The sequence below is a fragment of the Octopus sinensis genome, unplaced genomic scaffold (assembly GCF_006345805.1).
Source record: "Octopus sinensis unplaced genomic scaffold, ASM634580v1 Contig12845, whole genome shotgun sequence".
Taxonomy (NCBI): Eukaryota; Metazoa; Mollusca; class Cephalopoda; order Octopoda; family Octopodidae; genus Octopus; species Octopus sinensis.
Window position 1 is genome coordinate 1 of NW_021832783.1, and position 22,610 is coordinate 22,610.

At 35.2% G+C, this 22,610-nt stretch overlaps 2 protein-coding genes across 2 annotated transcripts; one reads left to right on the top strand and one right to left on the bottom strand.

The window, feature by feature from the left end:
* Positions 1 to 12,036: 12,036 nt before the first annotated feature.
* LOC115229489 lies at positions 12,037 to 17,085 on the top strand. Its single transcript, XM_029799827.1, has 4 exons — positions 12,037 to 12,162; positions 12,996 to 13,069; positions 15,102 to 15,161; positions 16,479 to 17,085. The coding sequence occupies exons 1-4, from the start codon at positions 12,037 to 12,039 to the stop codon at positions 17,083 to 17,085; spliced, it is 867 nt and encodes a 288-aa protein (XP_029655687.1).
* Positions 17,086 to 21,658: 4,573 nt separating this feature from the next.
* LOC115229490 (ubiquitin-conjugating enzyme variant MMS2-like) lies at positions 21,659 to 22,168 on the bottom strand. The gene has a single exon (XM_029799828.1). It carries the CDS (start codon positions 22,166 to 22,168, stop codon positions 21,659 to 21,661), a length of 510 nt encoding a protein of 169 aa, XP_029655688.1.
* Positions 22,169 to 22,610: the final 442 nt, after the last annotated feature.

Sequence of the window (22,610 nt, forward strand, 5' to 3'; positions counted from 1 at the left end):
GTTTTACAGATTGGAGATATGCTCTCACGTAGTTTTCTATAAATTACAATGTTTCTCAATTCAATTATTTTTGTAATGTTAAAGTTTTAACTGGATTCTTTTAAATTTGATTTTAGTAGAATATAACTTTTATTATAAAAATTAATATATAGGCTTTAAATGTTTGACTATTCACGTGGTGCATTTGAAAATTTACTCGAAACGTTGACTGAATCAGAAGATAGCATCCTAAAAATAAGCCAATGGGTGGTTTTAAATCACAAAAATAAACAGGAAATCGCACAAATATGGAACGAGCAATACAACAAAGGTTTAATTCCACCATCTCAACTTTTAGCCCATCCAAATAAAAAAATCAATCTTTTACATCTCTGTGACCGTTTACTGCAAAATGGCAAGAAACGAGGCCGAGATTTTTCCGAAACATTCCAAAAAAGTCTTTGCAATGTTTTTATTTCAAATGAGTGACTTTATTTTTATATTCGTAGTGAGGAGGTGTCTCAAACCCTCCAAGAATTGCTAACCACGTGGGGGAATACTGAAATGTTTTCCAATTCAGTCATTTCATCAATGAAGGCTGGATTGACTTCAAAAACTAAAAAGTCGAGGGTTTTTATTTTTTTCTTATCAAAGTTTGAACGAATGGTTGAACTGATGGCCCAAGTTGAAGAATGGGAGGAATCCGGGATGCATCCACAGGCTGATATGTTGGAAAAGATCGAGACAATTCAGAGTCTTTTGGCCGGTGTTGTTGTTGAAGAGTGTCAGTTATTGAGTGAATTAAAAACCTGTTCTCAGGTGAGGTGGAAATCCGGTAGTTTAGGAACTGAAAGCATTCTTAAGTGTAAGTGCTATGAAAGAAAGGGAGTCGAGGAGTTTGAATCATTAAATAATTTTTACACTATTTTTGACTTTATGAGATAATTTTAATCAACAAATTGTAAAACGGCTTAGTTTGTAGATGAAAAGTTTTGTTTATATGAAAAATAGTCTTAGATCTTTATATTCTGACTTTCTGGGTATTCTACGAATTTTGAATAGGAAAGGTTTTGAAAATTTTTTTTTGATTTTAAATTTGTTGATTAGCTACAGACTAGGGATTATTTAACAAAATAAGGATTGACTTGGTACGTTTTATTTTATTATTTGAATTACTACTCTTTCTGCTTTTAGAATGATCAAGTAAACTTTGATGAATATAAAATGACAGTTCTATTTTAAAGTATCTAATTAAGAATCCAGATTGGCAGTAATTTCTCTTCTACGAGATTGTCAGTTTGGCACGAACTTCTTTTCATTTTACATTTCTTCATCACAACCTACTGGATGTATGTCCTCGTTCTTTCTTCAATGGATAACTTCGTATGACTTTCACAAAAATTTGAGACAACTCCCGTGTCAAGATAATTGGAATAATCTTTACTTTTGCTTCATAGAGGATCGACAGTTTGTTTGCCAGCAGATTGTATTTTTGAAATTTGAAATCTCAAATTTATGATTTCCGAACTGGCGAGTGTCGTAAGGTTGGAAAAAAACTTGAAACTGTTAATATTGAACGTGGTATACTCAAAGGTGATTAGTTGTCATTTCGAATATTTTTATTGAATCCATCAAACAGGAACTCATAACAATTATGCCCCAATAGATTGAATCAGAACTTTCTGAATGAAACCAGTAATATTCAAGGCCCAGAAACTGGTTTTCTTCGTAATCGAAAATTTATGCCATACGAATTCCAATATACTCAAACTCTATCCTCCATCTATCGATTTTTAAACACAACTTGAAGTTTATGCTTAACTTCTGATAAGATATTTATCCAGCATATAAATTAGTCAAAATTAGATCAATGTGCAGTAAAACCTCTCAAATCAGCAGATTTTGGCCGGTACGTCAATCAAAACAAAACTAATACATTAAAAAGTATTTATTAAATAAATAATCAAATTCCATAAACTTTACGTATAAGACAAGTCAGGGACTGTTGATCGTACTTAAAATACTTAGTCGGCGTCGAAGAAAAGGAGAATCTGGCATAACTCATCACTTCCTGCTGATACTTCTTTACAACGAGTGCACAACACTTGGCACAAATATCCTTCCGCTGTTGAACGTCGGCCAAATACATATTTCCATGAGATCTGGCAATATCCTCCAAATCCTTATTAAACACCTACCACAATAACATGCACTCAGTCACATTAAACATGTCTTTAATGGCCTTCCGTTCCCGCTCCCTCAACTATAAAATAATACAATTTAAAAGACAACTTCTGATCCAGGTTTGTATACATCAATCTCAAATGGCTTGAACAAATGTTCCCATCTTTCATGTATAATAAACAATGTACATTTGTAAATATTCCCCCTCAAACTTGGCAATATTCTTGCTTATTCTACTCTTGGAGTCCTCCAATAGTCGAATTGTGATCTTATCCCTACAAAATCGCCAAACAAGACATACCTATCACTCGTCGGGGAAAATACCAGAAAGGACAGATTCCTCAGAATATATGTAAAATTGTTCATTAGAAACACATTTCTTATCCCCGAATCGCCATAAAGGGTCGCTTTCTGCAGGAGATTGGCCTCCAAAGGTGGAGAAATCCCTTCACTGCCATTCAACCAACCCACCTACCAATAAAATCGACAACATTAAGAGTGGCAGCAGACAAGGACACGTCCGAACCTATCAAATGAGTCAAGAAAACACATTTCTCTGAAAAGGAGACTTCACTCCGCCTGAGATAGTATATTTTCAGACACTCCCCCACGCTCTGTTTATTCTCAAATATTATTTTTAGAAACGGCATTGTCTGAATGGACTTATTATACCAATACCTTGGCAGCCAACTCATGCACATTCCCGTCTGGGGGCATTGAGGAGTTGTTTATTGGGTCAATCTGGCAATTTATATGACAGAATAAACCCTTATCAACTCCAGTTGTCGTTCCATGATTTTTCCTGCCATGTTCTGCAGATCGATGTATAGGAAAGTTATTTTGGACGAAAATGCCTCCAATGCTTTAAGATTCTGATTCTTTTGAACACAAGTCTTGAAGCCTGACTCAATTTCGTTTATATTCCTCAGACCACCCAAAAGGGAGGATAAGGCGGTTGAAATCCCCTCACATGTTGCCAATGTTATTATCAAATTGTCCAATTTCTATATTTTATGTTTAGTTCTCCACCTTGGAGTCACTTTCGAGTGGTTCAAGTCGAGGAATAATTATCATTTTGAATATTTGATTCACAAGCGACTTGCCAAACTGGGAAAAAGTGGCTTTAATAAGATCGAGCTCAGTCTCGGCCAGAATGGTCAAATTATACAAAGACTGAACCAGCAAATCGACACTAAAACCATCCAAGTCCCCCACGTTTTTACGAATGGCAGCCTGCGAGGCGTTCAAAGGGGAAAATTTTGAAATATTCCTATCACATAAAGTCACAACAAATACTTCAAATGTGAGAAATTACGATAACTGGGACTACACTATTGGAATAAATAAAAAGTACAACTGAAGCAGGAGTCTGGTGGGTTGTTTCTGGTCGACTAGTCGTCCGTAAACACTCAAATCTCGCCGTCACAAATAAATCCATAAAATAGTCCAATTTACTCTTCAAATTGACTTTAATCCAGTTATAAGAATTTGCCAATTTATTTATTTTGTCGGCTGACCGTGAATAATATCCAGCCAAATTATTTCGCACTGAAAATCTAAGTCGGGAAATACCCATAAAATTGATTCCCGCGTCGTTTTGTGGAATTCCGTGGTAGTTCCGAGAGCGGGAAAATGATTGGGGAGTGTTTGTGACAGAATCAGCAGTTCTGGACATAAAAATGGACTGATCGGGAGTAAAATTATCCTTAATAAAACAGATAATGTCATTTTCCAGCTTAGAAACAAGCGAATCGAATAAAATTGCCTTTTTTGGTGAGAAATAAAATACAGCGGTTTTAGTCTCGATGGATTCCGGACGATTGGAATGGAAAAAGTCCTTCGCCTTATTCACAGCATCCAAAACACTGATCATTTCAGAGAGATCATTGCTGGATGACATTTTTGTTATTAAATATGCCTTATTTTGTCGACTCCGATCTTGTTTATATTTTTGATGACCTGATAGTGGAGGATTATTGAATCGGTCTGTTTAAGGGCCTCCACGTAGGCTGAGATGTAGTGAGAGAAAGATATACCATGACAGTTCAGTTGAGAAAGGAGGATTTGTCAAATATGCACGAGAATGAATCTTCAATGCTCTTTAGTTGAGAGGAAAATGACTCTAATGTAGCTACATATGCGTTTGTCGAACTGTCAATGTTAGCCAAAAAATCTTTCATTAAATTCAATCTATCTGTATACTATAAATTAAACATAATTTGTGATTATTTAACATTTGGATGATCAAACTTATCCATCCACACACCAACAGGAATTTTAAATTTGTAATTTTATATGAATTAGTATTATTTAATTTATGACAATTTTAGTTAACATTATTTTTAACTAATAGAATTTAAATTTCAGAAAAAAGATTTAAAATATTCTATTTCAATATTCTATAGTGTAGAAATAATAACAGTTCAGAATTAAATTTAGTAATTTTACTATAATTTAATTATACTATAATTATATTATTTTTATATTAATCAACGGTCAACCTAATATAATAAAATGTCTACGTACAATATGATGTGTTACTGTGCGTTACTATGTTGAACCTAAGAAGTAAAAGAAATTTGTCACTTAAAAATTCGAAAATTCGAAAAATTAGAAATAGAATGAATGCTAAATTGACTCTTGAACAATATATTGACACCGTCAAATTCCGTATTCAAACGCTAAAAGAAGAAAAAGCAAGACTGGAAGAATCTAATCGTGAATTATCATTAAAAAACGACTACTTAATTCAACAATTAAGTCTCAATGCCCTGCCAAAGTCTACAGAACTTACGTCTTCTCTGCAGCAGAAGAATACAGTGGCATTATTTCTTCTCCTTATTACTTTCCTTGCAGTGGAAAATGGGAAGAAATCTATATTTTTGAAGTCTTCGAATCGACCTAATTTGGTTATAAAATCGAGGATCTTTAATTCATTTAAGGAATTGGATCGAAGAAAAACTTTTCATAGGCACTATGTTGACTATGATTTTTTTGTCGCGATATTTTGTTGTGACATTATTAAAAAATTTAATTGGTTTTATAAATAAATGGCTTTATTCTTAAACATTTTTATTGTTTATGACTTTACTTTTATTTGGATTTAAGTGTTAGAACGAGTATAACCATGCTTTTACACACCAAATAATCTGACAAGTTATTTTTAAACCGGAGAACTTTTGAGAAATTAGTTACTTGTCAAATGAGAACTGAGCTTTTTCAGTTTTTTAAAATTTTATAAAAATATTTGTTTGTATGTTTTAGGAGATTGATTCTGTAAATAATAAAACAATAACTGGCATTTACTGCATTCTAAGTATTCCTTCTACCGAAATATGCAATTTTTGCGAATATTTATTTTGAATTCTTCAAAAACACTTAAAGAAAATATGAATAAAATTAATAGTAAAGCTCAATTTAATGAAGGTTCACTTCTTTACGACTGTCTAGTGAAAATTATTTCGATTTTTATAATCAAGAATGGAGTTATCTCAACATGCTACAGGAATTATTAATAGTAGATACATTATCTTCATAAAATTTAAAATCGTTGTGGTGTTGTGGCGTGTTTATCGTTTTTGACAATTATCTAATGTGTCAATAGAGAGTATAAATATAATCTGGAACTTGGATCGATGTCAGATAGACATTTGACTTTTTCGATCAGAATTTATATATCACGTGCTTTCTCAGTCCGGAATTCCGAACGCAAATTTTGTGAAAACCTTAATCAACAAATAAAATATTATTTTGAAACTCAACAATAAAAGGATTGAAACTGTAAAACTGGGAAGAGAAATCCGGCAAGAAGATTCACTCTATGGATCCGTTAAGTATGATCTTAAATATGAAGTTCCGGAAGGTGTGTCTAACCAAAGTCATCTGCTTGCGGTCTTATATTTGACAAACTATTTGTTGTTTATTGAAAACGTGAAAATAATTGGTGAGAATGAGAATATTGTTTTAAAAATGATGAAAGATTTTTTCGATGTTTTTTGCTTCAAGAGGGACTCAGAAAAATCTCAGACCAACTTGCACTATGTGAAAGATACAAAATGTCTGTATGACTGCGTTGGGCAACTTTACCAGGGAGTTCTGGAGGATAGAAATATCAACGTCAAGAAAAACGAAGTAATGTGACCAATTGCTCGCAGCTACTGATCTGGCAATTCGCTGTATTCTAATCAATTTACGAATAGATCTTAATCCTGAAAATAAATAACGATTTCAGAAATTTCTCATTTTCTAGGATCCTAGTTTTTAGGATCCTAGCGGGATAGTTATTCCTTCAGTTGTTTTTAGTCGGATCTCTTCTCCTTTGTTTTCCATATTACTTAGTCTGTTGAAAACCTTCCAAAAATGAGGGTTTTTCTTATTCAGTTTTTAGCATTGTCTCTTCATAGCAAGGTCTGAATGATTTTTGCGACATCATTTATCTCTGTTTTCACGGTACGAATCTTATCCCGAAGACGAATGCAATATATGGTGTCACTGCATCGTCTTAGCTTCTTTTCAAGGTTTCCCTTCCATTTTATAAGTTTTCCCAAAGATTCGTCAATCCGGGTTTTTCTGTTACTATTTGACATGATGTATTTTCTGACCGAAGATTTTTGGAGAAAATCCAGTTAGCTTCTCTGAGAATTTTATCGAGTTTTTCAATTTTTATATTTGAGGAGATGTTTTCTATTGGATACGGTATCAAATGCATTTTCATTGATATCTCGAAGTCAGACCAGATTGTCCGAGACGTATCATATCCGATGAAAAGATCTTCGCATATCGTAGATGATGTTTGCATACATAAAGATTGAGGTAGGTGATCACTACCAATGTTTATCTAAATTCTTGGTATGCTGCATTGATGAACAAGATCAGCCGATACAAGAAAAACTTCAATACAATCCTCCCCATAACAAGAGAAATGGTTTGGTTCTTGTAAGGTCAAAACACTAAAGCCGCAGTTCTTCGATAATCTGAGGAGTATATGACCGTCCGAATTTGTATTAGCACACCAGTACGATGTGTGTTTTGCGTTAAGGTCTGCTATTAGAATTCCTCCATCATTGTTTTGGAAAAATTCTTCAATAAGATTTGGTTAATTCTTTATTGCTTTGGAGTACATAGCTCCTACAGATATCCATCCAAGGAATGTTAGTAGTTTCAATGCAATTAGTTCGCAAAAATTTCTTCAACGATTTTCAAGTCCCTCACCATTAGATTGTCTTTATAATGTCAGGTCGCCATGGGATATCAATCGACTGAAAACCATGGATTTTGTGATGCTGCTTTCCCTTAAGCTTTGTTTTATTAACAACCAATATGTTTACCGATCTAACCAAGTAGCTTAGCTCTGTAGCCCGTTTCCGAATTGACCGGGGGTTGATAAGCGTAAAAACGCTCATCTCGTCAAGTTTTGGTGACTGTCCTCCATAAAGAGCGCCACCAGTTCCAGTAAATTTTTAAACGTTTTTTTAGTCGTCGTTTTCGATTTAAGATGGAGATCCTCCAATTGATTCTTGGAGTATTTTTTATGATTTTCTCTGGGTGGCCCTCATGGAGATAAAGTCAGGTATTAATGCTGATCTTTTTTTCCTCTATTTCCCAACGAGATTTTCAACAAAATTTTTTCCAAATCAGCACAGGTAGCACATAATTTTCTTTTGTTGGGAGATTTGAGAATATTACGAGCCTGGTTATAAGCAGTCGAGGATTCATCTAGAACAGGGGTCTCCAAACCCCGGCCCGCCATGTGATTTAATCCGGCCCGGCTGTTATAAATATCTTTTTTTGGCAATAAGAAAGGAAATAGATTTGTTTCTCATAAAGAAAAACTGAAAAGAACCACTTTTGTCAGACACAGAATGGCTTTGTAGATTGGCTTTTTCGTGGACATTACAGGCCATATGAATGAATTAAATCTCAATTCGCAAGGTTAATTTATTATATTTTTTATACCATTTCCTATACTAAATGGGAATTAACGTCAAACAAAGTGGTATTAACGTCAAACAAAGTGGGATTAAGGTCAACTATGTGGGATTAAGGTCAAACAAAGTGGGATTAACGTCAAACAAAGTGGGATTAAGGTCAAACTATGTGGGATTAAGGTCAAACAAAGTGGGATTAACGTCAAACAAAGTGGGATTAAGGTCAAACTATGTGGGATTAACGTCAAACTAAATGGGATTAAGGTCAAACTATGTGGGATTAACGTCAAACTAAGTGGATTACGTTTATTATAAATATTATATTTCGACGCAGCAAATAAAAATGCCACGTAAATCATTGGAAGAGAAAAATCAAATGCATAGAAATAAAATACATTTAATTTCAGCTGCAGAATCAGGTGGAGATTGGAAAAAAACAGCACTTGAACTCAATATCCCGAGAACAACGAGAACAATATAATTGGATGCATCTCAAATCTAGGACTCATTTACTGTAAAATCCGAAGGGGAGCTTTTAAAAAAGAGCAGATATGGTTAACATAAAATTTTAAAAAAAGAATTTTTGGTGTTAATCCCATTTAGTTTGACGTTAATCCCACATAGTTTGACCTTAATCCCACTTTGTTTGACGTTAATCCCACTTTGTTTGACCTTAATCCCACATAGTTTGACCTTAATCCCACTTTGTTTGACGTTAATCCCATTTAGTATAGGAAATGGTATAGTTTTGAAGGTGAATATGCTCTTATTTGTGATTTATTCACAGATGTCAAGGCATTTAGGTAAAAACTAGTGCTTTTTGGAAAACAACTCAAAAATAAAAACTGTTCATTTCGCATTTTGCGAAAATTTCTGTAAAGAAAACGTTTGTAAATTTCCTGTCGAATTTGGTACCCAAATAATTAAGGATTTGAAGAAACAATTTCTTAAACGATTTTCTGACTTTAACAAGAGAAACGATGAAATAAGGTTTTTTGATAGTTTCATTCATTGAAGGTTATTTTAAAATCCTTTTCAATGCGAAGCCGAAACTATTCCAAGTTATCTTCAACTTGAAATAATTAAACTCCAATCAGATAATATGTGACATGGGCGGCTGGATACGTATGGGCAACCGGTTACATTTTTGACCTTGTAGATGTCAATTTTTAATCATCGATAACTTTGTTTCCCCTCCACTCTAGAGCCAGTCGGTCTCTGCCGGAGTGATGGAAAGCGTCCTGACGGGATGACTACCTTCCCTTTCAGGGAAGGCAAGTCCCTGATTTGGGACGCAACTTGTGTTGACTCGTTCTCTGCGTCGGTGTTACTCAAGTCCATCACTAACCCGGGTTCCGCCAGTGCTCAGGCTGAAGAGGCTAAGAGGTCGAAGTATGGAAATATTTCGGACTCTTACGAGTTTGTCCCCCTCGCCTTCGAAACATCTGGAATTGTCGGCAGGTCTGCGACTCGCCTTCTTGCCAACATTACCAGGAGAATCGCCAAGAAGACCAACGACCGGAGGGAGACGAGCTGGCTCTTCCAGCGAATCTCGGTCGCAGTGCTCCGCGGAAACTGCCACTCGATACGCAGTGCGGCGACTTTGAGCTGACCTCCAGGCTCTTTATTAATTCGTGTATAACTTATTCCCCATTTTAATTAAATATTTGTTATAAAAAAAAAACTTGAAAGAATAATGCATTTTAACAAAAAAATTAAAATTAATCATTTTTTTAGTCTTGCCATTGGTACCGTCCAAATCTCTCCTTTATCATATTTTATCTATTAAATAAAAATGATTGATTTGCCTCGACTCGATTATTTGATAAAATGTTAATTATTTCAGCGCCCGGATAGAAAGGAGACTCGAATTTATCCATCCCCTGTGTACGGGGATTGTTTGGTCTTCCATGTATCTGAACTAGATTGAACTCTTCGCATAGATCTCTCAGAGACACATTCTTGAATTCTGAACCATTATCTAATTGCAAAATTTTTCAAGGTCTATATAGGTAGAAAAATGATCTTAAGTTGTTGCATACTTCTTTTGAAGATTTATAAAAAAGTGTTCTGACAAATGCAAATCTGAATAAATTGTTGAGAGACCTACTACCAACCTACTATAACACCTACTACCAACCTATAATTATTACAAACTTTTTTAGATCTACAAGATCTAGCTGAAACCTTTCATTCGGAGAAGAAGCAAAGATATGATGATTCATATCACCAACCTAAATTAAAAATTAAAAAGAATTAAAACTTTCAATGGACAGGCAAATTTACATACTTCACAATTTCGAATGACTTTTGTGATTTGTTTACTCCTCCGTGTGAATATTCGTGTAGAGATTTAGCTACATGCTCCATTTCAGTTTCGTTGTCAAAGTAATACAATCTGTGCATTAATCGTAAATATAGAGTACCTTTCATTGATTATTGTAAAATTCTCGATCTTTTTTATAAGTCTATATTTTGCTTGCCTAAAAAAATCTTCGGGAATTTATTTTCCAAAGCATCTTTTAAAATTCGATACTCTGAAGAATCTTTGACATAACCTCTATAAGAAGCCATTAAAAGGTCAAAAAATGTAACCGGTTACCCATGCGTACGCGTTGCCCATGTCACATAATATTCTGAAAGATAAATATGAAAAACAGAATATTATTCAATTTTATAAATATTTAAATTCTAATCAATTTCCAATTTTGAAACGATACGCATGCGGATTTATATCTACTTTTGGTACAACATACCTTTGTGAACAAACATTTTCAAGAATGAAATATGTAAAATCCAAATATCGAGCAACTTGTCGGATGAGCACTTAAAGTTGCTTTTGATAATCGGAACAACAGACTTGACGCCTGATTACAATAAAATATATAAAACGAAAAGTCAGTTTCATCATTTTCATTAAAAGCTAATGTTTAAATCTTTCTTGTTATTCTGTCTTTTTAGTCGTAGTTAAAAAATTAGGAACATTATTAAATCTAATTGATTTTACACTATGGCCCACGGTCATCTACCAAATATTCTATCCGGCCCGCGTTGTCAAAAGTTTGGAGACCCCTGATCTAGAACTTGGAGCCCGTGCATTTCAAGATGGTCAGCAATAGGCAGGATTTTTGTTTCCCGATAGAGGTGGTCAATGGTGGAAGATTCTAAACGTCTGATTCTCGTTCTAAGCCCAGCATTCTATGTTTTCTCTTGTTATTTACTTCAACGTAGATTTAAACATAAGTTACTTTGTTACAAATGAACTTTATTTACGTCGTTTCAACATAAAAAAATGTTTGCCAGGAAATTTAGTAATCATACAAGTTAATTACAGCTTTTCATTTTATTTAGTCTCTTGTTCTTTTACTAACTTGTTCAATTGCTTTTGCATAAAGATCTTTTCCATGTGGGAACCGAACGCTTTATTTTGTGTTAAAAGCTACATGATCCTTAATGGAAACCAAGCTCCTACAAGATAGTGAGACTAGAGTTAAATGACAAAGCAAAGGACTTCAATGAAAAACAAAATTAATAAACTAATCCCAAAAATTCCAATGATGAGTCAGCATAAAACCTTTTTTACTTTATTAGCTTAAAATCTGTTTGAGTTTTGTTTGTTATTTTAACTTTTTGACAAATAAATTAACTTATATTAAATTGTTTTAATCATAATATAAGTTCATAATTTGTTATAAATTATTAATCAAATGGTCGACGCATTCCGTGAATATCTGCGATTTCCAACAGTCCAACCAGATCCTGATTATGGTGACATTCTATTAAATAAAAAGCACTTTTAGGTCCTGCAGTTAAATTTCTCTCTGATTTAGCCCTTGGAATAGGGCTTCAGCTTACCGTTTTAGAATTTTATCCAACAAAGCTGATTCTTGTAATAAAGTGGCAAGGGAACGACCCTGAAGCGGAATCAATTTTACTGAATTCTCACATGGACGTTGTTCCAGTGTACAGAGTATTTATGTGTAAATTCAAATATTTTAAGGAGAAATGGACATTTGATCCATTTGGTGCAGAAATGGACAATGATGGGAACATCTATGCACGTGGAAGTCAGGTTTAAATATATTATAAATGTGGTTAGGATATGAAATGTGTCACAATTCAGTATTTTTTAATTTACTGACGTCAGATATTTAGAAGCGATCAGAAAACTCATCAAAGAAGGTTATGTTCCGCGCCGAACTATATACGTCAGCGTAGTACCAGGTTTATAATTTTTATTTTATTGTTATCAGATGAGGAAATCGGTGGACTGACCGGAATGGCGACGTTTGTGAAGAGTGAGTATTTTAAATCTCTCAACATTGGTTTTGCCCTTGATGAAGGTGTTTTATTATGTCACTAAGAGTTGTAGGAATTGCATCCCCAAATGCAACGTTTTCAGTTTTTTATGGCGAAAGGACTGTAATGCGTTTGATTTTTTTGACTTGAATGATTTATAGCATTCAAATTGACGTGTCATGGAAACCCAGGCCATGGGTCACTTTTTTTGGAGAACACTGCAGGAGAGAAGATGGTAATAAATTTTACGTTTTAAATTATAGGCAAACTGTCTCGCTGCAGTACAATCTTTCCGCAATAATGAAAGACGAAAACTTGAAGAGTTGTTATGAAACTGTTAATTTTAGAAATCCCGGGATGAAACTGGGAGATGTAACAACTGTCAATTTAACTGTTCTTGAAGGCGGCGTACAGACAAACGTTATCCCGGCCACTCTTTCTGCCAGTTTTTTTTCTTATTTAAGCTATTTGAAGCATTTGATTTACGATTACCTTCAACCACAAGTTTTACTGAAATTTGTGATCAGGTTTTTCCTGAAGCTGAAAAAAATGAGATTTTTATCAATAAAATTTATGTTTTATTTGAATTTTTGTAATATTTGACAGGATAGTGAACAAATTCAACCTTCGTCCCTTGATTCCCCGTTTTGTAAATCGTTTTTTTCTGCTATTGATGAACTGTGAGTTTTAATCAATAATTGAGTTAAATTATATTTTAATTTTAAATTTTTGATAAAAAACTTTAGTGAACTGGAAACACAGGTCATGATTTTTCCGGCAGGAACTGATGCAAGATATCTTCGTGGAGTACATTATTAAATCTAACAATACATAGACTGGAATTCCAGTTCTCAATTTTTCCCCGATGAATAACACTCCTGTGCTTCCTCATGACCATGATGAGTATCTAAATGTTGATACGTTTTTGCGAGGAATTGATATTTATCAGATCATTCTCCAAAAAATATCAACTTAATCTAATTTAATTCTAATTTGATTATCTCGATTTTTCTAACCATAATTTAATATTTAATTTTTTTAATATTACCCACAAATGATTAATTAATGATGAAAAGAATTTGACCATTATCATTTTTCTATTTAATGTATTTTTATTTAAGAAAAAAAATTTCTACAGATATTTAGTTCATTTGAAAAAAATACGTCTATGAGTCAGCAAATGTAGTTTTATTACAAAAATTGGTTTTTATTTAATCTATTTTATCATTAACAAAATGTAGATTAACAAATTGCCAATTAAATCATTAATAACTCTTAGAATAATGGTCGGAAAATTAATTATCAATTGTATTAAAATTGTATAATGATTGACTATTAGATTATTTCAAATAATTTCTTTTTGGGATAAATCATAAAATCAAAAACAAAATTAGATGCTAGCTAGGTAAGTAGCTAAGAGAATAATCGAGAGCCTAAGAGTCAGCTTAACAACCCGGGGTGCGTATTTCCGTTGAGCACAGCGACCGAGAGTTGTCAAAAAAGCCAGCTTGTTCAAGTAACTTAATAGAAATCATTTAAAAATTAAGAAACTTCATATTCTGATAAAATTGGTACACCCGTTTATCACAGTCAGATTGAAATTATTGATTTTAAAGTATATAATGCTTATCTATCATACCATTGTTAAATGTATGAAAAGGAAATAAACGACAGTTTATGTAGAATTAACGTGAGGCGACGAGTCCTGTGAATGGGAATCTCTACCTGCCGGATCTCAGCGTGGCGTAATGTGGTTTACCATGTTAGTTGGAACTTCAATTGGATATGGAAACGCTCAGAGGGCACCTAATCCCTACCGAAAAAGAACTTGTAGAAATCTGACCCCAAGGGAAATCTTTTTCACAGGTCGATCGAACCTTTCCGAAGGATCTCCGTCTCTTGCGAAGTGCATCGAGGATCATGGGAATTATAATTAACAAGTTCACCCTGGTCCTTTGGTCATTAATAAATTCTCAAAAAATTATAATTGAAACATATTGAAATTTTATGTAGATCATGCTCACTAAATAAGTTTTTTCAATTCTTTTGAGCTGAATTCATATTCTTATTAGCACTACGCGATGTCAGTAGGCATGTGAAGTCACCTTTCTATGTTTTGTTATATTCGAGCCAGGTCGCGTAACATGTAAAGATCCTCGTTATCCTTAAAGCGCTTCTCAATTTTTTTGAAGTCCTCGTGAAGGACAGACGACATGTTGTCTTTGAGCAGCCTCTGAAATGTATTGCGTCCAAAGAAAAGTGATCCTACATGGCGCTGAGTTTTGTGCGTAGGTATCTATATCTATCCGGAGAATGTGACAAAACATATTCAATTTGGCCTCTAGAATCTCCTCCAAAATTGACGTGGTTCTTTCTCTCTTATAGAGGATTTGGGACGACATTTTTGATCGACTTCGCGAAAAAAGAATTAGTTGTAGCTGATCTCTGAAAAAAACAGGTTTAGAATTTTGTACTTCTGTTTTGTACAAGTTCATTTTAGCTAATATCTCACAAAGCTTGCCAACACCACTGGTGTTAGGATCTCAACACTACCCTAGTTTCTGAATAGGAGTCCTCTCCTGTTGCTAGAGAGGTGCATCTTTTATACATTCCAGTTTAGGATCTAAGAAATGACTGCCTAGTTTCTGTGTTTCCTATTTAAGTTAGAAGTAATATAATTTTTGTGGTGTCGTGTATGTCTGTTTTCACCAGTCTGCAAGCAAATCCTGGGGCTCTCTTACAAAAGATATTAGAGATAACCAACAACTATTGGTAAGAAGCAAGTCTTCGGGGCTACTGATCCCCATGAAATTTGTGGAAACTCTCCTACCGAACATGTCTCACCCCATCTAATCCCTCTTAAATCGGTGATCGGTGAGGAACACTCTAACGACAAAGTCAAATGGATTTCTGGTGTTGTGGAGTCAGCGCGAAGAGACGATTTGGCAGAATTCCTCGTGGAGGATGGAGACTTATTGCCGAATGTTTCAACGTCCGCTTTCTCACTCAAAAGAGTGTCTCTGATGTGAAAAACTTCTGAATGTAAAGCCCTGCTCTAATGGCTGTGGCAGTCGAAATAATGTGGATACCTCAGATTACTTATTGCCAAAGACAGAAATCTCCATTTATGGTAAATGCAAGGAAGAGTTTAATCTCCAAATTCAGGAACTTAAGTCAATCCCACGAAATGCGAGAATGCCCACAAAGAAGATTCCGTATAAATTGCTAAAGACTGATGTTCTTGTCGCAATTAATGCAGTGATTTCGAACTATATTATCTTCTCCGCCTGCAAGCATAAATGAAATCACGGATATAATTTATGCCGGGCAATGCTCATATGAAAACATTACGAGGCAACCCCTAACAAAAAGCACATGGCTTGAGGATACGGAAAGAAAGATTTCCAAACTTAGAGAAAATCTAACTTTCGTTAATAAGTTTAATGGCCAGCAATCTAAAGACGAAAAAGAGAAGACACTGAACATTTTATGCTCGTTTGGATACAAAAAATCCAGAGAAGGGAGAGCTGGCACGCGTATCTAGTCTTATTGAAGATAGAGTCAAAATTATGGAGAAAAAAATCTCAACCTATCGCTCCAGAAAGTCGTTTAGACAAGATAATTTCTGTTTTGAACTAAACAGGAGAAGATTCTATCGAAGACTGAATGTGAAAACAAAGATTCTGATTGTCAAGTCCAGAAGATAAGTGTCTATCTTTCTGGAAGGGCGTATGGAAGAAAGAGGAGAACCGTGCTCCTAAAGCTATTGTTGGTAAGCATATTACTGGAGCTGAACAGCTTCCAAGTGACGTGAAAACTGATTTTATCAAGAATGTTATCCAGTGTGTACCCAATTGGAAAGCCGCGGGTGTGTGACGGAGTTTATGGATTTTTTATCAAAAAGTTCGAAGCTCTTCATGGCCATTTGTGCGATGAGATCCTTAAAATGTGTGAACGGAGGCTATTCCCCTGCTGAGTGGTTTTACACAGGAGTAACATACCTCATTCCAAAAAATGAAAAGTGCCATTCCCCAAATGACTTAAGGCCGATTACCTGCATGCCTATATTGTACAAACTTGTCACTAAAGTGTGAATACAAAGCTTACAGACTATATCGAAGCGTTTAACCTTATCTCGGATAATCAGCTGGGAGCTAGAAGGCAATGCCAAGGCGCAAAGGAACAAGCACTAATAAACCAGTGTGTCAATAGTGAGTATGGAAATAACTTATTTGCAACGTGGATCGATGTCAGAAAGGCATTTGATTCTGTCAATCATGAATTCTTATGTCAAGTGCTTGATCAGTCTGGAATTCCGAATTGGATCACAAATTTTGTGAAAACTTTAATCAAAAATTGGAATGTCATTTTGACACTTAACAATAAGAGAATTGGAACTGTAAAATTGGAAAGAGGAATCTTACAAGGAGACTCACTCTCTCCACAACTCTTCACTCTGGTAATGGATCCGTTAAGTAGGAGCTTGAATATGAAGTTCCCGAAGGTGCGTATAGGTCAAAATGACCCGTTCACGGTTTCATATTCAACAAACCATTTGTTGTTTATTGACGACCTGAAAATAATTGCTGAGAAAGAAGACACCGTTCTAAAAATGATGGAAGATGTCGATGAATATTTTGATGCCGTTGGCCTCAAGGGAACTCGGAAAAGTCTGCGACTAACCTGGACTATGTGAAAGATACAAATGTCTGGATGGTGTGCTGGGTATCGATACCTGGGAGTCTTGGAGGATAGAGGAAGTGATGTCAAGAAATCGAGGTAATGAAAACAATTGCTCGAAACGTGAAAGAGAGAATCGAGAGTCTTGCAAAAAACAAAGTTAAGTGCAGTAAACCTCTTTAAAGCGATAAACGAATATGCACTCTTCTCTACAACTACTATATTGGATTGATCGACATTGAACCGAGTGAGTTTGATGCCATTGATCTGGTAATTCGTCGCATTCTAACTACTTTACGAATCCATCTGAAGCCCGCTAATAAAGAAAGATTATATTCGGCAGAAATGGTTTTGGAAGAGGCTTAATCTCAATTTCCAATAAGAGCGAATGCATCCTGCTCCAATTTCTCTCCGACCTTGAAAGAAAAGCCTCGTTGTGCCTCAGAAGAGCAGGAATCTGGCGGGTCTTGAGAGAAAAGAAAACACATATGACCACGATTGCAAGATTTCTCGCTCTCAAGTACAATCTGGAAGACCAATCAAAATTGGATGTAAAACTTATTAAGGAGTGCCAGAAGAAAAGACTAATGGACACCATTAAATCTAAGATGATACATTCAACGCGCTGTTTAAATGCATTCAGGAATAACGTTAGTAAAGTTATCTCGCTTGTTATTTAAGAGAAGGAAAGAGATTTCCAATAATCGGGACTGAGAATCTAAATAAATAGTCTAGCTAAAGTTATATACAATTAACGTCTATTGTTAAATTGATTTTTATGGCAGATGATGATTCTTAAGTCAGTCATGATTCTGATATAAGGATGACTTTTACTTACTGATGCCGGATAACACTTTATATTAGGATAATTTTTTATACCTGAATTTTATATTATATCAGTAGTTATTAAAAAATAGACATTCAATTAGTTCGATATGATGCCATCATTTCCATCATGCATGCCTTGTATGTTGATGCAATTAAAGTGAATTTTAATTGCTTTAACTAATTAATGACCTACCTAATGAATTTCTTAGAAATAGTCATGTTAATAAAGCAGTGAACTAATGTGGTCGTCTTCTTATTTAAGAATCGCATCAATCAGGACTGGAAATTCCTCAGTTAAAAAGACATGAGATTTATATGTATTATTTAGGTAGGTTAGTGATCATGGCAAATAGTCCTGTTGACACGAAAGTAGACATCGCCTTGAAAACAAGCAATTGTGTTTCATAAAATATAAAAATAGATAACAATATTTGAAGTCGTGTTTACATTTAAAAACAATTTAAAGCAAATCGAAGTAGATAAATTTTACAAGTATAATCTACTTTCTGGACAATTTGGCACAATCACAAGGCAAAAGTCACAATAGTCCTTGTCGTATTTACATAGGATAGAATAGTGAACCAAGTTATAGTCCTACATAAAAAATTAATTATAAATATCTGGACTAATGGATACATCCAATTAGTACAGTCAAGAAACGTTGCGAGCATGATCGCTATCACATGCATTGCATTAAGGTTGACAACAACAAATTGCGGAAAGAAGAAAAATCTTATCGTTAGGAAAGAGTAATTCAAGTGTCAGTTGACCTGCCAGAGGAGTCGGCTTTCTTACTACAATAATATTAGGAGAGGTGTCGAGACGTGTGATCGGTCCTCGGAGTTTTGTCTTATATTAAGAAACATCATTAATGATAGTTAAATTGAGTATTTTTAACCCAATAATAAAATATTAAACTAAGATAATCTCATCGAAATCCTTGTTGAGCTTAGTTTCTTAAAGACAAATTACTGAAACTCTTAAATGATTAGGTTCTCAGTCAATTTTTTTTCTTCGTATTGAAGAGAAAATTCATTTGATTTAAACTTCATAAGTACGAATTCTCCAGTAATAATAAATAATGAAGAATAGTTTATAGTTATCATTGAGGTGATGACAAAAGACAATCTTCCTATTCTAAAAAGGTATGTCACTTGTGTGGGATGCGATCTACAAAGGCAAGTTTTTTGTGTTGAAAATTATCTCTTCGGCCGTATTCCTTGCGCACGCAGGGAGCGTGTGAAAATCGACAAATATCAAACTCTCTCATATCATCATTTTTTGCTCCCGTCTTAGTTGAAGTCTTTGGAGATGCAGGAAATTTTATCTATGACCTCAGAAGTAGGATTTTCTTCGCGTAAATGTGAGCAAAGTGAATCATCATGATTCCTACAAAGAATTTCAATTGCCATTTTTCTAAAAACAGTCAATTTATTTTCTTTTGCACAATTATTGATTTAAATCTTAACTTTTTTCTAAAAACCTCCTGAATAGTCAAAGAAACAAACACTCCAATTATTAAACTAATCTACAACAAAACGAATGGAATCCAAAGAGAGACCTCTAAAAATGTTGGTTTTTACTGAAACAGCATCGGAAGAAATTGTTTTCCTAATCCTGTCCGAAGAACCCGTCGAAAAATGTAAAAACGGAAAAGTCCTGATAAACCTTGAGCTTAGACAATTTCGAATGCCATTTGGATCTCCTTTAAAGCAGAGTTTAATTTCAGCGATAGTACTACTGCCAACATCCTCAATGTTTTGGACATAGCATTTCCCGCAAGTTTGTACTAACTCGTTTCTCTCCTTCAACAATCATCTGAACTTTTTTGATTCAGCAATCCATGCTTAATCCAGTTTTTGTTAAATCGTACACTGATTTCATTTCTGATTTTATAGTAGCATAAAACTTTGAAGATATTAAGGAACACAAGGAATATTATTTGTTGATTTGATTTTTTGTAAAACTTCAAACATATCGTTATCAGCTCAGAAATAATTTTCGAAATTTTGAACTCATTTAGTTAAAATGTTTAAAATCTCAGTACTTTTTTTTATTGATAACCTACGAAATTGACGTATAAATTAATGCTGTATCTAAATTTGTTGAAAACAAGCAGAAGATACACACCAAATTTTCTTGATTTAAATTCTTATTTTTTTTTTTTTTTTTAACTTGAACAATTTATTTCTTAACGAAACAACAAAAAACTATTATGAACTGGCTCGCAAGATTGAAAGACAATTCCCGCGTAAAACAGCCAGCGAGATCCTCTGAATGAGGAATATAAATTCCCTCGGATCTCTGGAGCGGTGGGTGCACAAGCGGCCAAGTTTCTTGAGATGGGCAAGCGTCTTGGCCCCAAAAACACAGGAGGTTTCGACAGAATTGCCCAAAAGCAAAATCGATCGAGTAAATCAACATATTTCGATAGTTTTGCAAATTCTGCCTTCTCGGCCGACGAGCCGGGACGACAAGCCGTAGCATTTAAGCACCCTTGGCGAAGGAGTCTAACAGGTGACGTCCCAAACGAGCTGTTTCCCGGATTCAAAAGCGAACAGCGTACAGCCGTCCGGACGTTTGCATCATCAAACCAGGGCCCGTCGGTTCCAGAATACAAGGGAAACCAGCTCTTTCCAGAGCTTTCTGAATTAGACTGTTGATTTCGGTGTGCCGAGGAAATCGGCCGGCGCTCATTCGACAAGACAGAGGATGTAGCCCAAATGCGTCAACTTTATCCCCACAACGACATGGATGAGGTCTGCAACAGGGAGTCCAAGGCGATTACAGATACCCAGACGGAGTGAATCCCTATCGAGGACAGTATCCAAAAGCGGAGAAGGAGAACATTCAGCCAGGAGCCTGAGTTGGCTGACAGGCAGATCGGAAACAAGCCAGTCTGTGTTGGTCGAGGAGTGGTTTCCATCAGTAGGAGTCAGAGAACGAGCGGCAGAGAATTTTGTCCCAGTCTCGCTGAGAAGAGACATCGGAAGGGACCTCAGAGAAATTGCCTTTCCAAAAAGCGAGGGCTGAATCAATATCAGAGTCCAACGATGATTCAGTAGTTTTCTTTCCAGAATCTTTTGGACAAGAAGATATGATCCAGAAGCCGAAGAAAGAAGGCAGGAAGAGCCAAATCCGTACTAGAACGGAGGCCCAGACCCCCGTGACTCACAGGAAGTTTAGCTTGACACCAGGCAATATCGTCGAAATGCACATTGAGAATTTTCTCCGCAGACCTCCGAACCAAGGAATCATAAGATCCAGCATTTGGGTTGCATAAAAACAAGGTGAGCTCCTCAGGATATAAACAATTTTTGGGATCAAAAAAAAAATGAAAACGCATTATATGACGGAGTTATAAAATGTCAATCTATCAAGGAACTAATTTTTTCATTAATGCAATGGAAGATGGCATTTTTTCAGCATTCCTCCAGAGATATTAAATGAATTTTAATAATTTTAAGAAGTTGACAATGGATCGATAATTCAAAAAGTACAAATTCGGAGCGAAAATAACGGATCATTTCCCGACAAGAAGTAAAAACAAATTGTTAAAATGAAATAAGATAAACATCTTTGATTGTAAAATAACAAACGTTAGTTTTTTTCGTTAATATTGAAAACCCCTCTATCTGGGGAAACCCCTGTTTTTTGGGCAACAATTGCCCCAAAAAGAGTTTAGACTGTATAATAATAGGTGTTAGGCCATTGCCACATACTAAAAAAAGTGAAAAATGTTATAAATGAATAAAAAAGAATTAATATAATTCTGGTGGAGGTTGCTGATTTTTCTTAATTTTTGAGTGAGCCATCAAATTCCTTATGTCGAGAAGGACGTCCTTAATCCCACACTTTCTGTTCCAATTCCTCAAGGTGGGGACCTCACTAGTAATAACCTGACTAATATAATCAGTTCTAACTTCCCCCGTCTCCATCCTTACACATTTCAAATTGATTTTTGTACGGAATTTGACCAGAGGCGGTTTCTGAGGGTATTTAGACCCACATTCGATGGCCAGGGAGTACGTGTTGTCCTCGTAGGCAGACTTGGGAGTCCAATAAGTAGGAAAAACCTTGAAAGGGCCCATGATGATCCCATTCCAGTGGGTCAGGGTCGTGTCAGAACTGTCACAAAGTCCCCAACTAATTGTCCCGTCTCCAAAACCTTTTTCAGAAAGTTCAAGTTCGTCCAAAAGCTTAAAGTTCCGAGGTACCTCTGAGGATATGTCAGCATTAGGACTACCAATTGTGCCAAGATTTGATCTCATGTGAGACAATGAGAACGTACCAACAAGAAACAAATTATTTATACAATTTATTATAATTAAAAAGTATATTTAAATTAAAGAATATTTAATCCAAAAATCATCTTTAATTATATCACAATTAAGTTCCACAATATTATCCCCATCTTTAACCAAGACAGTCCCCTTCCTATACAGAGTGGCACATCGTTGTAGTTAATCCCAAAATCCGTGAACAAAATCTCATTCTTATCCCTGGCCAATGTCCCCTACAACTTAAAAATGTCCCCCCACTCGAAGGACCTCTTCACTCTCCCTTCTACTTTTCCCGCCTTGTTGAACCAAGGCCCAGAAGGCAGTGTTATATAAATTATTAATGTGGCCTAACAGTCAGTATATAACACAACAGTCGGCCTGCCTCCAGGAGAAGTAGTCCCGCACATTGGCACACGTGGGCAGGCAGATC